Raw genomic sequence first — 13,570 nt, forward strand, 5'->3', positions numbered from 1 at the left:
AAATAAGTCGGTGTGTACAAAGAAACGTGGTTACTGCACTTTGGCTTTGTATGGCAGAGTATATCACATATAAGTAACCAATATTAACCATTATTTATATCAACCAATAGGTTAGGGGAAGGGGACTAACAAACCAACTCCAAACACACCGGAAGCCAGAAATGGTGGAAGGTTGGGCTTGGGGCTAGCAACCCCAACTCGTAAAAACACTACCCCAGGAAGGGCGGGGTGTGATTGCGGCCCTATGCTCCACCTAGGAGCCTACAGGAATAAGTCAAGTAAGTCATATCAACCAATATAACCAATATATTATTATTTATATCAACCAATATAACCAATATATACATATATACAATATACAATATTATTATTGTTGCGCTTGGAAAATGTTGCTGCATGTGCTCGTCAAGAATCAGTTAAAGTAGAAGTGAACATTTCAAAATAGGGTAAGCATTAGGATAGCATATTTTGTCATACTTGTATGTGGAGGGCAGGTTAGAGTCAGTTGAGTGGAGAGAGGTTTGGGGAAGGGGATCTAATTATGGGGAGGAGCTGCAAATTCCTTTTCAAAAGGAGCCACCAGAAACATGTTTACCACCCACTGAGTCCTATTTTACAAGAACTACTGATGCAACTCACTAGCTCAGTGGCCTTGTGGTTAGAGTGTCCGCCCTGAGACTGGAAGGTCAGGGTTCTATCGGCCACGTCATACCAAAAAGACTCAGAAGCATCAAGGGTTGGATTGGGGTAAATAAGTCCCTGCAACATACTAGCGTCATGTCCTGGGGGTGTACATGTACGTTATGTCCAGGGGGTGTACTTGTACGTTATGTCCATGGGTGTGTACTTGTACATCAGCTGCCTCACACTACAGAAACAGGAGACAGGCTCCTGCCTCATGGCTCGGCAAGGCTTACACAGGGTACAACTACACTGTCGCGTCAAGAAACGCCTAGAGCGTCCTGGGCCGTGGCTCAGCGGTCCAGGCACCTTGGCTGGTAACCCAGTCTGGCAGTGTGCAGCAGGTTCGACTCCCGATCACGACGTCCCCCACTGCATGTCACCCCCCCCCCATCTCTCTCCCCATTTCCTGTCAGCCTACTGTCTGTCTATCCCTCTATAAAAAATAAAGGTGAAAGCCACAAAAAAACATAAAAAAGGAACGCCTAGAGCAGGCGTATCTTCCGGGTCAGCGGGTGGATGAAAATTATCGCGCACGGCTTCAACAAAAAAAACAGAAACGCTTTGCCGACGCTACAAGTTGAAGCCGCGCGAAAGCGTCATTTCCATCCACCAGCTGTTTAGAAACCAGGAAGAGACGCCTGCTCTAGGTGCTTTCTTGCTGCTTCTTCACGCGTATATGTGCCCTTACTGATGTGACGAAATGTTCACCTTTCCTAGAAAGTCCTGCGTCCACTCGAGTCGTAACTGTGGAAATTTGTGTGGCACCATCAGCAACAGACAGCCGCACCCACCTGGCTTTATCTGTCTGTTGTCCAGACAGATCGCAGGTCATGAGCTGCAGCACTGTGGCTCTACTGTGAGGCAAACCCTGGGGCTAATCCATCTGATTCAGACTAGTCTACATCAGTGACGTTTGACATTGTGAAGGAGACAGTCACACCGCATGCCATGTAAAGTAAAGTAAACTATACCTAATGCATTCTGCGGCCTGCTGATACCATGCATGGAGGAACACATAAGTACATAAATGGTAAATGGTAAATGGTGCATTTATATAGCGCCTTTATCCAAGGCGCTTTACATAGATTGTGCATTACATTCACCCATTCACACACACATTCATACACTGATGGCAGCGGAAACCATGCAAGGTAACAACCAGCACATCAGGAGCAATTAGGGGTTCAGTGTCTTGCTCAAGGACACTTCGACACTAACTCTGGGGGAGCCCGGGTTCGAACTGGCGACCTTGCGGTTACCATCTGGAAACTCTACCCCTGAGCCACCGCCGCCCCACATAAAACAATAAACAACAACAACACAGCAGACTTTAAGGAAATACGTGGTTACTGGTGAGAAACAGAAGGGAAGATGTATAGGTTTAGGGATTTATTTATCAAATTAATATATGTATCTCCTTTTAACTTGCCTCTTTTCAGGCATTCATTTTTTCCTGTTACCTTTTATTTACTATGTTATACAAAAGCTATTAGCTGTGCTCTCTGTAAACAACAAGCCGTACATCAAACTCTCTTTCTCTCTTCCAACTCTTTATTACCTTTCCCCTGACCTCCCCCCCTCCAACCACTCTGGCTCTCACTGTTTCTCTCACTTTCCTTGCTCTCTCTTTCACCCTCTCTCCCACCTACACCATCTCTTTAATCTCTCTCTCTCTCTCTCTCTCTCTCTCTCTCTCTCTCTCTCTCTCTCTCTCTCTCTCTCTGCCTCAGCTGTTCTCAGTTGCTCAGTGTGCCTTGTGGTGTGTGGACGGGGCAGAGTAGCGCTGAATGGGGCAGGGCTATAGACTTGTCTAGAGCAGCATTGGAGACAGAGGGAGCAAGACAGGCAACGGGAGTGAGTGTGTGAGTGTGTGTATGCCTCTGTGTGTGTGTGTGTGACAGAGAGACAGAGAGAGAGAGAGAGAGTCTCAGTGTGAGATTGTGCTTACCAAGCAGACTGGATGAACAGCAGAAACAGACTAGACCTGTTTCTGTGTTCCCAACTAAAAGAAAGGAGCTGAGAGAAAACGTAGATGGTTGTTTATAAAGAAAGAGAGACAGACAGAGAGACAGACAGACAGACAGGCAGACAGACAGAGATAGAGAGATAGACAGAGAGAGAGAGATAGAGAGAGATAAACAGAGAGACAGAGGTATAGACAGAAAGACAGAGGTGCATGCTTGTCAGGCACTGGGACAGAGACCTCGAGTATGACAGCCATACAAAGACCTGCTGACTGCTTCTGAGCCTCACCATGGTACAGCTCTATGCCCTGGTCTCAGCCCTCAGTTTGGTTTGATTGTGGCTCTGACTTTGCGGAGGCTTGCTTTGCAGTGACATTGACCGGTACCCCAATTCCACTCCTGTTGCAGGTTCCACTATACCTTGGAGCTGGACTGTAACCTTGGCTTTTGACCCCTGGTGTTGGGGGGGAAGATTGTGATTTTTGGCAGGAGCCTGGACCCACAGAGGAGGACCAGACTGGATGCATCCTGCATTACTGGACCATTAGCAGTATATGGGGGGGTTTCTTTCTACAAAAAAGACACACCTGATCTGAGTGCCACTATTTGGAGGACAGCACTGGAGAAGTGGATTTAAGGGACCTCTCAGATTTTGCCCCAGGATCATGGGCTCTCTTTGGGGCATCGTTGTGCTGTTGTGTGGAGTGGATCTACTCCAGCTGGACGGCAGCAGTGCCCAGCAGACGAAGAACAACGTCCCCCGGCTAAAGCTCTCGTACAAAGGTGAGTCCCTTGACACCTCGATATATTGACCTTTCAGTCTCCAAATGATGAAGTTGTGAATGAATCAGGCTTCGTGCTAAATAGTTAACCGCCTCATAAATAATGTATGGTGCATTGATGAACTTGTTATTACTGCAGAAAAATCAAGACACAACTATTTCTGTGTTGCTTATGCAATCTGCTAAATCATGGTTGTCCCCTGCAGGGCAGAGTGTCCTCTCCAATAGAAATGTGTGGAAACCCTGGAATTGATTCTTTTCACCTATTAATGTGTTGCAGCCTTATCACATCTATGGCCTGTGCGTTCATGAAAAAGCAAACTCCACACTTCACACCTATAACAGGTTCAGCTATGAGTAGGACAGCATTGTAGCGATGGTGGCACATCTTTCTGTGATTTGTATTTTGTCTGTCTATGATGGAATTAAAGGAACACAGTAATGTAACAGTTAATTTAACCACCAAGTGAGCCCCTTAAGCGTCTGTATTTTTGGGGCAATTTTGTTTACTGTGAAGATGTTGTGTCAGGTGCATGAATTCAAAAGTCACTTATTCGGCTTCAGTTTTAAGCACACATACACGCCTTCTATGTTTAGCTGTATTTAAGAGCTTCTCTCAATGAAGTGATACATGATATATTAGAATGCTGTATTATCTGATGTAAATGAGTTTGAGTCAACAACAGGCGTTTGGTGTGTTGTGGTAGTATAGGACCATTAGCGGTGTATCCACTTGTCAGAGCAGTTTGTATCGATCTGCTTTTCATTTCCCCCTCTGGTCGTTTAATTGTATCGCTGGTCAGACTGAATTAATTGTATGCATTTTCTTTTGGGAAATGGCTGATATGTTTGATATTATTGTTTCTTTGTTTTTTACAAATATCTTTAGGCCTTTTAAGCCTCGATTGTTGGTCTACAGTGAAGAAATAGGAAGAGAGATTTGGGGAGTGACAGGCAGCAAAGGTTTGCTGAGCTCGGGAATTGAACCCGGGCCTCACTGTCAGGCATCAGACACTATTATCATGTTTGATATTTTCTTAAGAATTGTATGTGAACCAGATTTGCACTATACTGTCTCTCTATGAGCTCACAACCCATCATATACTCCACAAAATGAACCCTGAGTGTGGACATTAATGTTCCAATATCTCTCTGCTCTGCAAATGATTTCACTGAAATGTGTACAGATGTCTCCTCCTGGCCATGCCTTTCTCCCTCTGACTCTGTCCTGATGTCTCCTCCTGGCCATGCCTTTCTCCCTCTGACTCTGTCCTGATAGAATGTGTACAGATGTCTCCTCCTGGCCATGCCTTTCTCCCTCTGACTCTGTCCTGATAGAATGTGTACAGATGTCTCCTCCTGGCCATGCCTTTCTCCCTCTGACTCTGTCCTGATAGAATGTGTACAGATGTCTCCTCCTGGCCATGCCTTTCTCCCTCTGACTCTGTCCTGATAGAATGCTGTTGTCAATTTTGTAATGAAAAGTGCTGCCAGACACAGATTTGCAGGCAGTTAAGTGTCATTCATCCATCCCTCTCACCCTCCCTCCCGTCCTCTCTCTCTCTCTCTCTCTCTCTCTCTCTCTCTCTCTCTCTCTCTCTCTTTTTCCTGGATGTCATTTTTCCGCTCTGTCCTTCCCTGCATGGCAATTATACTGAGGATGAATGGTACAAAGTCTGTTTCAGCAGATGGCTTTCCCAAAGAGAGACGTTCCTCTCTCTCCTCTCTCTCAGCACTGGGAGTGCCGTAATTACACATACACACGCACGCACACACGCATGCACGCACGCACAATTATGCCTATAGGTAGACACATTCACTAATACATTCCTGTATGCTCACGTGCACATGCACGCGCACATGCGCACACACAAAACACACACATGCGCGCGCACCAATTCGTGGCCATCTGTAGATAGCTAATGATACCTGTGAGCATATCAGTCATTTCTAACCACATGCTGCTGTTGAAACACGCCCCAGCCGTGATATCTCTATTTATTAGAGATCACTGCAGACACCGCTACACATGACTCTATTAGATCGCTTCAAACAAGACATCGATGGAAATGGAGATACATGCAAGCATGATGCAGCTATTTTGTCTGCCATTTCGTCTGACACGAATCCTGCACAAAAAAGTCTGTCAGTGTTCATTTCAACGTGTGAAGTTAAATGAACACTATATGAAAGTGAAAGTGAACATTTTAAACTTGAGAACATTTCACTCTAGCTCAACCTGAGAAGTATGTGGCATGTAATAGGCAACTTACACGGCTGCTACTGCAGTGGAACATTAAGGAAATACATGGTAGGCTAACCTAATCTTTTTAACAATCTCATCAGACTAATGGCTGTAGTAGTTATCGTTGGATACGGATTTTGTCCACAATTCCATGCTGTATTGATGCTGGTAACATAGGAGAGATAACAGGCAAACGTTGATCAAAATAACAATTCTACTTTCTCTAATTAGCCCTTCACTAAGTCCCTCCCAAACCCATCCTTGTCCAATAGGCACGCTAGCAGCGAAGAATGCTTGACCTGCATAGCAACCGTTGCTAAACTATTTGGATTGGTATTGGACAATCGCTTTTTGGGGTGGGATTTAGTGAAGGGCTAATTGTGGAGACTTCTTGTAAATTAAGTAATGCAGCTGTTTAACAATAATTTAACTCTTGTGTGCACTCTTGTGTGCATGTAAAATGAAACCAAATGAAACCAAACGGGTCCATTTGGTTTCATTTTACACTCTCAAGAGTTAATGATGATCTATAAGGGTCCATTTGTTTACCAACTCTCCATCATTTCTCTGGGGACCACGCGGAACCTCCTCAAGGACCACTGGTGGTCCCCAGACCACTGGTTGAAAACCACTGTCCTAAATCATCATAAGTAAGTTATTATACTTCGACCCAGAGATATTATTCTGTATGGGAAACATACCAGTACAAATACCTGCCTGCAAAGTGCAGTAGCTGTATGCTCTTTCTTTAGGTAGAACATGTGACACGCAGGGCTGTGAGGTGATGGAACCCTGACCCCTACAGGTTAGTGGGAGGTCACACCTTTCAGCCCAGTAAAGTAGAACAGCCGTAATATTCTAAACCTCTCCCAGTAAACTCACTGAGTCAGTCAGTAAGATGAGATCAGAACAGATAACCTCATGTCTCTCTCTGTGTGTGTACGCTTCCTCTCTCTACCATTCTCCCGACAGTGTGAGAAAGAGCACGCTCACCCGCTCGCACGCACGCACGCACGCAGGCACGCAGGCACACACGCATGCACGCACGCACACACATGCACAGACACACACACACACACACACACACACACACACACACACACACACACACACACACACACACACACACACACACACACACACGCACACACACACACACACACACACACACACACACACACACACACACCCACTCCACCCTAGGGGTCCCTTAACTGATCTTCAGAAGGTGATTTGGGAAGAAGGGTGGGGGGGGGTGCAAAGGGCAGTGGGCCAGGGGGAAGGATATAACAATAGCACCCCACGGCTACCTAAACATGAGCTGAGCTCCAACTGTATCAACAAAGTAAAGTGACTGAGTGATGATAGGGTTTACAGTAGGGCCGTTTCGCCACAGAAAGTACTGTATATTCTACACGGAGATGAACAGATTATTCTTCAAGGAAAGGGGCACGTTTACACGGTACACAGAAGAACCCATAGAGACAGGATCCATGTGTGTTACATGTGGACGGAGTAGAGCACATGTTGTTTACTGGGCAGGGAAGACAGGGTACTTTGGTTTTATAGGCCTTGAGTGTACTGCCAAAAGTAGTCCTTCTCTTCGACCTGTCCACCCCTTTGATGAGCGAAGCCAAGGACTTATCCCCCCCCCCCCCCGCCCCACAAACACACACACACACAGACACATGCAAGCACGAGCGCACGCACGCACACACACACACACACACACACACACACACACACACACACACACACACACACACACACACACACACACACACACACACACACACACACACACACATAATCGTATACGTATCGTATAATCGTATAATCATAATAATAGAGTCTACATAGATTTTTACCTTTGAACGCCAAATGAAACGCCAATGGAAACCATGCAGCCTGTTTCTTTGGTCACATGATTCTTCTGCTGGTCATATACAGTGAAGCCAGCCATGGTTTGTTTTTCTGGGTGTGCTTGGACTTTTAATCACAGTCATGGGGAATGAGGAAGTTCCCCAGCACCTTTTAATCCATGAGCATGTTAAGAATCTCCTGAGTGGAGTTGAGTTTCCACCAGTGTGAATGAGCTCGCTATTTGAATGGTGTCATATGCAGCTAGATGGTGACCTGAATGGTGTCATATGCAGCTAGATGGTGACCTGCCCGTCTCAGGATTTATAGTGACTAGTGTGTCTCTTATCCCATCGACTGACACTATTTGCCTTTCTGCATAGCTACGGCCAGATGCTCGTGATTGACTTTTCAATTTGCCATTGTTTGTGTTGTTGTGTCCCCCCCCCCCCCCCCCCCCCCCTCTCTCTATCTGTTGATCTAATCTCTGGTGCCCAAAACCGGTGGCCAAGTAACAGCTTCACACTATGAGATCTGACCTAGAACTGTCAACATCATTTAGCTAATGTCATTGCCTAAGGATTATTCAAATTACCTGAGTGTGTCTGATCAATTACAGGCACAGCAGTTATCCCCAAACCTCAAATAGCTGGCAGAGCAACACCCCCAGAGCGCTGCTATACTGTAGGCCTATACATGTATCATATCTACATCAAATGTAAAGGTGTTTCAATGCATTTCTGCATGACAGTGAACAAATTATTCTGCTGATGATATGACACTATATATGCTGTGTCCTCACCCTCAGGCACATGTGAATGAGTCAACCTACATAATGTTGGCATGATCCTACATTGTGTTTTGTCAGTAGGCAATCACACATCCACCCGTGTGCAGAGTGACTGTCAATTAAAGCCCTTGAACTGAGACTGAGCCCATACAGAAATGCCACACATGGGTTATTGTTATGATGTGTTTTTTTGCTTTCTCTATGGTAGCACTTAGATAACACATAACACCATGCCCTCCAGTCCAGAGAGAGAGAGAGAGAGAGAGAGAGAGAGAGAGAGAGAGAGAGAGAGAGAGAGAGAGAGAGAGAGAGAGAGAGAGAGAGAGAGAGAGAGAGAATATAGGGTAAAAGAGTTTATTTTTATCGCTCTCGCATGGGACTGTTCATTCTTTTGCATCTATTCCATCTGCCACTTCTTTTCTTTTTTCTGTTTCTCTGTTTGTTTTTCCCCCTGTTCTCTCTCTCTCACTCTACTCAGATAGCGGTATCCATTCTAATGGAATACAGCAGTGTCCACAAAGATAAAAATCCAAAAGTGAGGATAAAACAGAATGACGACAAACTGAAAAATGGTGATTGAAAAAGGCCAGTGTTCGCGGAAAGAGAGAAAGAGAACAAAAAAAGAAAGGGAGAGCTTAATTGAACTCGAAGTTTAAAAATGGTCCATTTGGTTATAATTGAACTGATTTACACATCTGAGACTGAATTACAAATCTGATACAAATCTGACACAGAATTGAATTGTTTGTTTTCTATGGAGAAATTGTAAGTGAAAGTGGACATTGGCGGGCAGCAGCAGCTGCACAGAAAGTGGTATATATGGGGCAGAAGCAGGCAGGTCCACTTCAAAGAAGACACGACTAGAAGAGAGAGTGGAGAATATAGCGGAGCAGCAGCTGCGCCTGCTACAGGTCACACAATTCACACACTTGTCTGTCCACCTGTCTGTCTTTTTTTTTGCTCTGTCAGTTTATCTGGTCTCGCGTCTGTCCGTCTTCTGTCTGCATGTGTCTTTTATTCTAAGAACACACCGTGTGCATCAGGGTTGATTTCGTCGACTAAAACTATGACAAAACGAAATGTTCGTTTTCACAGATGAAACCTAGGCTAAATAAAAACTAAGCTATGGTGACTAAAACTTAAATATATTTAAAATTTTTGCCAACAAATAAAAACTAGACATTGATGTTAGGGAGGGACTAATGGAGAAGAGAGCCTGTAGAACAAAAATACAAGTCATTTTATTTTATATATTTTGTGGGCTACAATGCATATTTATTTCTGGCCATTACGAACCATCAAGGCAATACATTTTTGTCGACAAAATCAACTGTAGATTTAGTTGACTAAAATGTAAAATCATATATAGTCGACTAAAACTAGACTCAAACTAAAACATTTCAGATGCACTAGTGTGCATGGTTCTGTTTTTACAGTAGGCTAGTTCACCCAAACCTGGGACCCGTTGGCTTAATGGACTGTGTGTTACAGTAAGCAAGAAAATAAATAGAGGATATATATTGATGAAATCACGTAAAAAACGAGTGTACAGTAATGCTATCATCATTGTGATGTTAGTGGTTACCACCTGCCTGTGGTAGAGAGAGACCGGTTCCAACATGTACGGCTACTGTCACCTCGGTGGCAAGGAAACGTTTTTTGTTTATTTCCAATAACACATACACCTCTGTGTATTGTATCTATGCTCCATAAACACGCACGCACGCACACATGCACACGCACACACACACACACAGGAACATCGCCCCCATAGTCCCAGGGTGATTCACTTTTAATAGTAACTATCAGTCCCATGTTGATCGGTGCGTTTCCATGGACACTGTGCACTTTTTTCACACACAGGTGTGGTGTGACTCGTGTGAGAGAGGGCTACAGCTGAATGGCTCTGTAAAGGATGGATCTCTAACACCTTCCATCCTGTTTATAAAATACGCTGAGCAACAAGTATTTTTCTTTACAGAGGAAAACGGTTTAGAGTCTAGACTCTAGAGTAGACTATAGACTCCCTCTCTCCACTCACACACACCTGTCTATTGTTGGTTGTGTGTTATTTGGGGAGGAATGGAATCAGTCATTGTTTTGTGCGTGCGTGCGTGCGTGCGTGCGTGCGTGCGTGCGTGCGTGTATGTAAACGTGTGTGTGTGTGTGTGTTAGGCTGCGCAACAGTGACACTTGGTGGTGAAAACCAACCAAACACTATTTTCGTGCTCGGACACAGCCAGCCAGGGACGGACGGACGGACCCAGGCAGGGACACACTTAGGCCTGACTCACACCTTTCGATCTAGCATACAACATTGATGCATGCTAGATGTAAAGAAAGGGGTTGTTTACATCTTGCCTCAATGCATTTCCAATGGGAGTCAACATTTATGTTGTACGGCTTTCGGCTGTGTTTCGACTGCCCCCCACCCCCTCATACAACACAAATGTTGTGTCAAACCATGTGACTCCCATTGGAAATGCATTGTGAGCTTGCATCAGTCAATAAGTCTCATGCATCAGCTATACATCAATCTGTTGTGAAGGTGTGAGTCAGGCCATAGCTGTCTATGAGTGCTTGCACCACTCAAAAAAGGGATGTGTTAAGGCTGATTCATACTTACAAAAATGCACACAAATATAAGAGATCTACAAGCACGCAACACATTGAGTGTGACACGTTGTGAGCTTGTAAATCTGCTATTCTTGGTGTAAGACAGTAACAACGACACACATCTAATTACAGTATAAGCAGGCTTTACCATGCAGATATACAGAGCCATCCTATTTGGTTGTTAGACTAGCAGCATGTGGAATATATAGCCCTTCTAATTGTTGTTGTCGTTCAGACATGGTAGAAAAGTCTATGGGAATTCTGAATGTGGAAAATAAAATGCGACCCACCCAATAGGATGTGTAAATTACTTCAGACTTCGGTGCCCTACGTATGTGCACACACACATGCGCACACTCACTCTCTGTCTCTGTCTCAGTGGTGCAGGTGAAAAAGGTCAGAGGTATATGCTTAATTTATGCTCTGTCGTACGGCGGTATCGCGCACCATAAATAGCAGATCTGCAAGCTCACTGTGTGTCCCATCTGCGGTGCGTTTGAGGTTGTGGATCAGCTGTTTTGGGTGCGCGACACCCTCGCACGACAGCAGGTATAAATCAAGCTGTATGGAGTGTTATTGTACTGTCGGAGAAGGACTTACAGTGTTTCTGCCGGTGATTGATCACCGTGGCTACAGAGAAACTCTAATCTGGGACAGAGAGCTTTGGGCTGGGTTCAACAGCACTTTTTTAGTGAAACCTTTTATGACTTTCTTTTAGGATCGCAACTTTCTTTAATAACCGCCCGATAATCTGATAAATCCATTAAAACTAGTCGCATTCCAACTCAACGTGCTTCATACACAAAAAAATAAAGAAGCCTAACTGGCTCCAGAGGCATGTGATAATTTGATTTGGGTTTCCATAAACATATGGAACATTTAATCTGATGCAGCCAACAGCCGCTGTCTCAGTCTAATTTCATCATTCCATAAATCATATTTCTGTCCATATGGACAACTCAGTAAGCTTTGCATAAAGCAGGTTTTGGGTTTGGTAAATTGCAGGCCACAGACTGGGCTTGTTCAGTAATTAAATAAATAGTAACTATAGTAAATATAACGAAATGATGACACATTTTTGTGAACTCTTGAGAGAAATCATTGTGGTGACTTTTGTGGGATGCTTCAAAATGTGAATTAATTCAGTGTGCCTTAATGGCTGATTCACACAAGACCGCTGACTTTAGGCTTTAGATTTAAGAGACTGTTTAGCTATAGTTGCTATTTGCATGAATCGGAACGCTATGAAAACTGAGCCGCAATGGAAACCAACAAAATAACCAAGACAACAGCAATAAGACAGGGGTGTGTGTGTGTGTGTGCACGCGCGCGTGCGTCCATGCTTCATGCATGTGTGTCCTCGGTGAAAATAGGATTATTTTGTTTTATTTAGTGCCAATACCAAAGAGGTGGATCAGGGGAAGCAGAACTTAAGCAATCTGTTTCTAACTACAGCCGGCACAGGAGGTTCTCTCTCTCTCTCTCTCTCACTCAAACTCATCTTTGGCAAAACTCAGATTTTCTTCCATTTTCCCCATCTCTCTCCCTCCCTCTACCTTTCACCTTTCATTAGTAGAGTGTTTGATTTATGTTTGGAGAAAAGGCAAAATGACTCAAAGGAGTATCATGACACAAAACCACAGAGGAGGGCACGTTACTGGAAAAAATAATTTCTGAAGAGGTCCTTGATGGATTCAACAAATACATGGAATTAAACGAATCTATGGAAACAATTACATTACAAGATAATCCTCCTAGTCTTCCTTGCAACCCCACGCCCATGGTTTCAAACTCCCATCAACAGCCCATACTCCCCACAAAGTCTCCTTTGGTTGGCTTTGTTTGATATACAGGCAGGTTGTTCCAAAAGGAGATCCCTATTATGAAGAAAAGGGAGCGTCTTGTTATTTTACTTTTAATACAAGGAACACTGCATTTCATAATGCTTTCTCTTGTGTTATGTTTCCAGCTTCCAACCATGTATTTGGGCAGTTCATATATACTGGAGCCTTTCTATCAAAATCTTCACTTGAAGCCTAGATCGGCTATTTTCGGCGTTGGTGTTGAGGGGAATTGATCTTAAACTCTAATAATCTAGTTTCCTTCACTTCTATACTTGAATATCCTATTAGAATAGTATAATAGTGTCCTCTATGCTATGCTACCTGATTTCTTTGTTTCCAGGCATAGATAAATAAAAGCACAGCGTTTATACAGGAATACGTTAGTCTGACCGCACGCCTAAATTGTGATCAGCTGTCAGTCAGCTGATTGTATCAATCAGCCTAGCTTCCTATTCCTCATTCACAGAATCACATCACACATCTACTCGGGGAGCGATCGGTCGTCTCTGCTCCACCAATGCCCCGCCTGGATTCCTATAGAAATAGAGACAGAAGGAAGAGCAAGAATGGAGGAGGAAGGAGGAGGTTGGGGTGGAGGAGGACGATGAATTTGAACTAAGGCAATGAATGGCAGAAATTGCCGCTCTACAAGAGCAGTACTCACGACCCATGTATGGTCTGTTGTGAAGCAGAACAAACAACCCTGCCAAGATATCACGGGTGTATTTATACTGTGGTGATTGCAGCAAGGATTAGCTGTGGTGAGTGGAGGCAGGTGTAGTGGA

The 13,570-nt window shown here is 44.3% G+C and overlaps 1 protein-coding gene across 1 annotated transcript in view; it reads left to right on the forward strand.

The window, feature by feature from the left end:
- Positions 1–2,446: 2,446 nt before the first annotated feature.
- Positions 2,447–13,570, forward strand: part of sema3ab (sema domain, immunoglobulin domain (Ig), short basic domain, secreted, (semaphorin) 3Ab) — a 42,832-nt gene continuing 31,708 nt past the window's right edge. Inside the window, exons 1-2 of the mRNA XM_079501625.1 lie at positions 2,447–2,538; positions 3,057–3,431. Of these exons, the coding sequence (XP_079357751.1) occupies positions 3,314–3,431 (118 nt within the window). The 5' untranslated portion in view covers positions 2,447–2,538; positions 3,057–3,313. The remainder of the gene's footprint in view (positions 2,539–3,056; positions 3,432–13,570) is intronic.

The sequence above is a fragment of the Electrona antarctica genome (assembly GCF_951216825.1).
Source record: "Electrona antarctica genome assembly, chromosome: 5".
In the NCBI taxonomy this organism is placed as follows: Eukaryota; Metazoa; Chordata; class Actinopteri; order Myctophiformes; family Myctophidae; genus Electrona; species Electrona antarctica.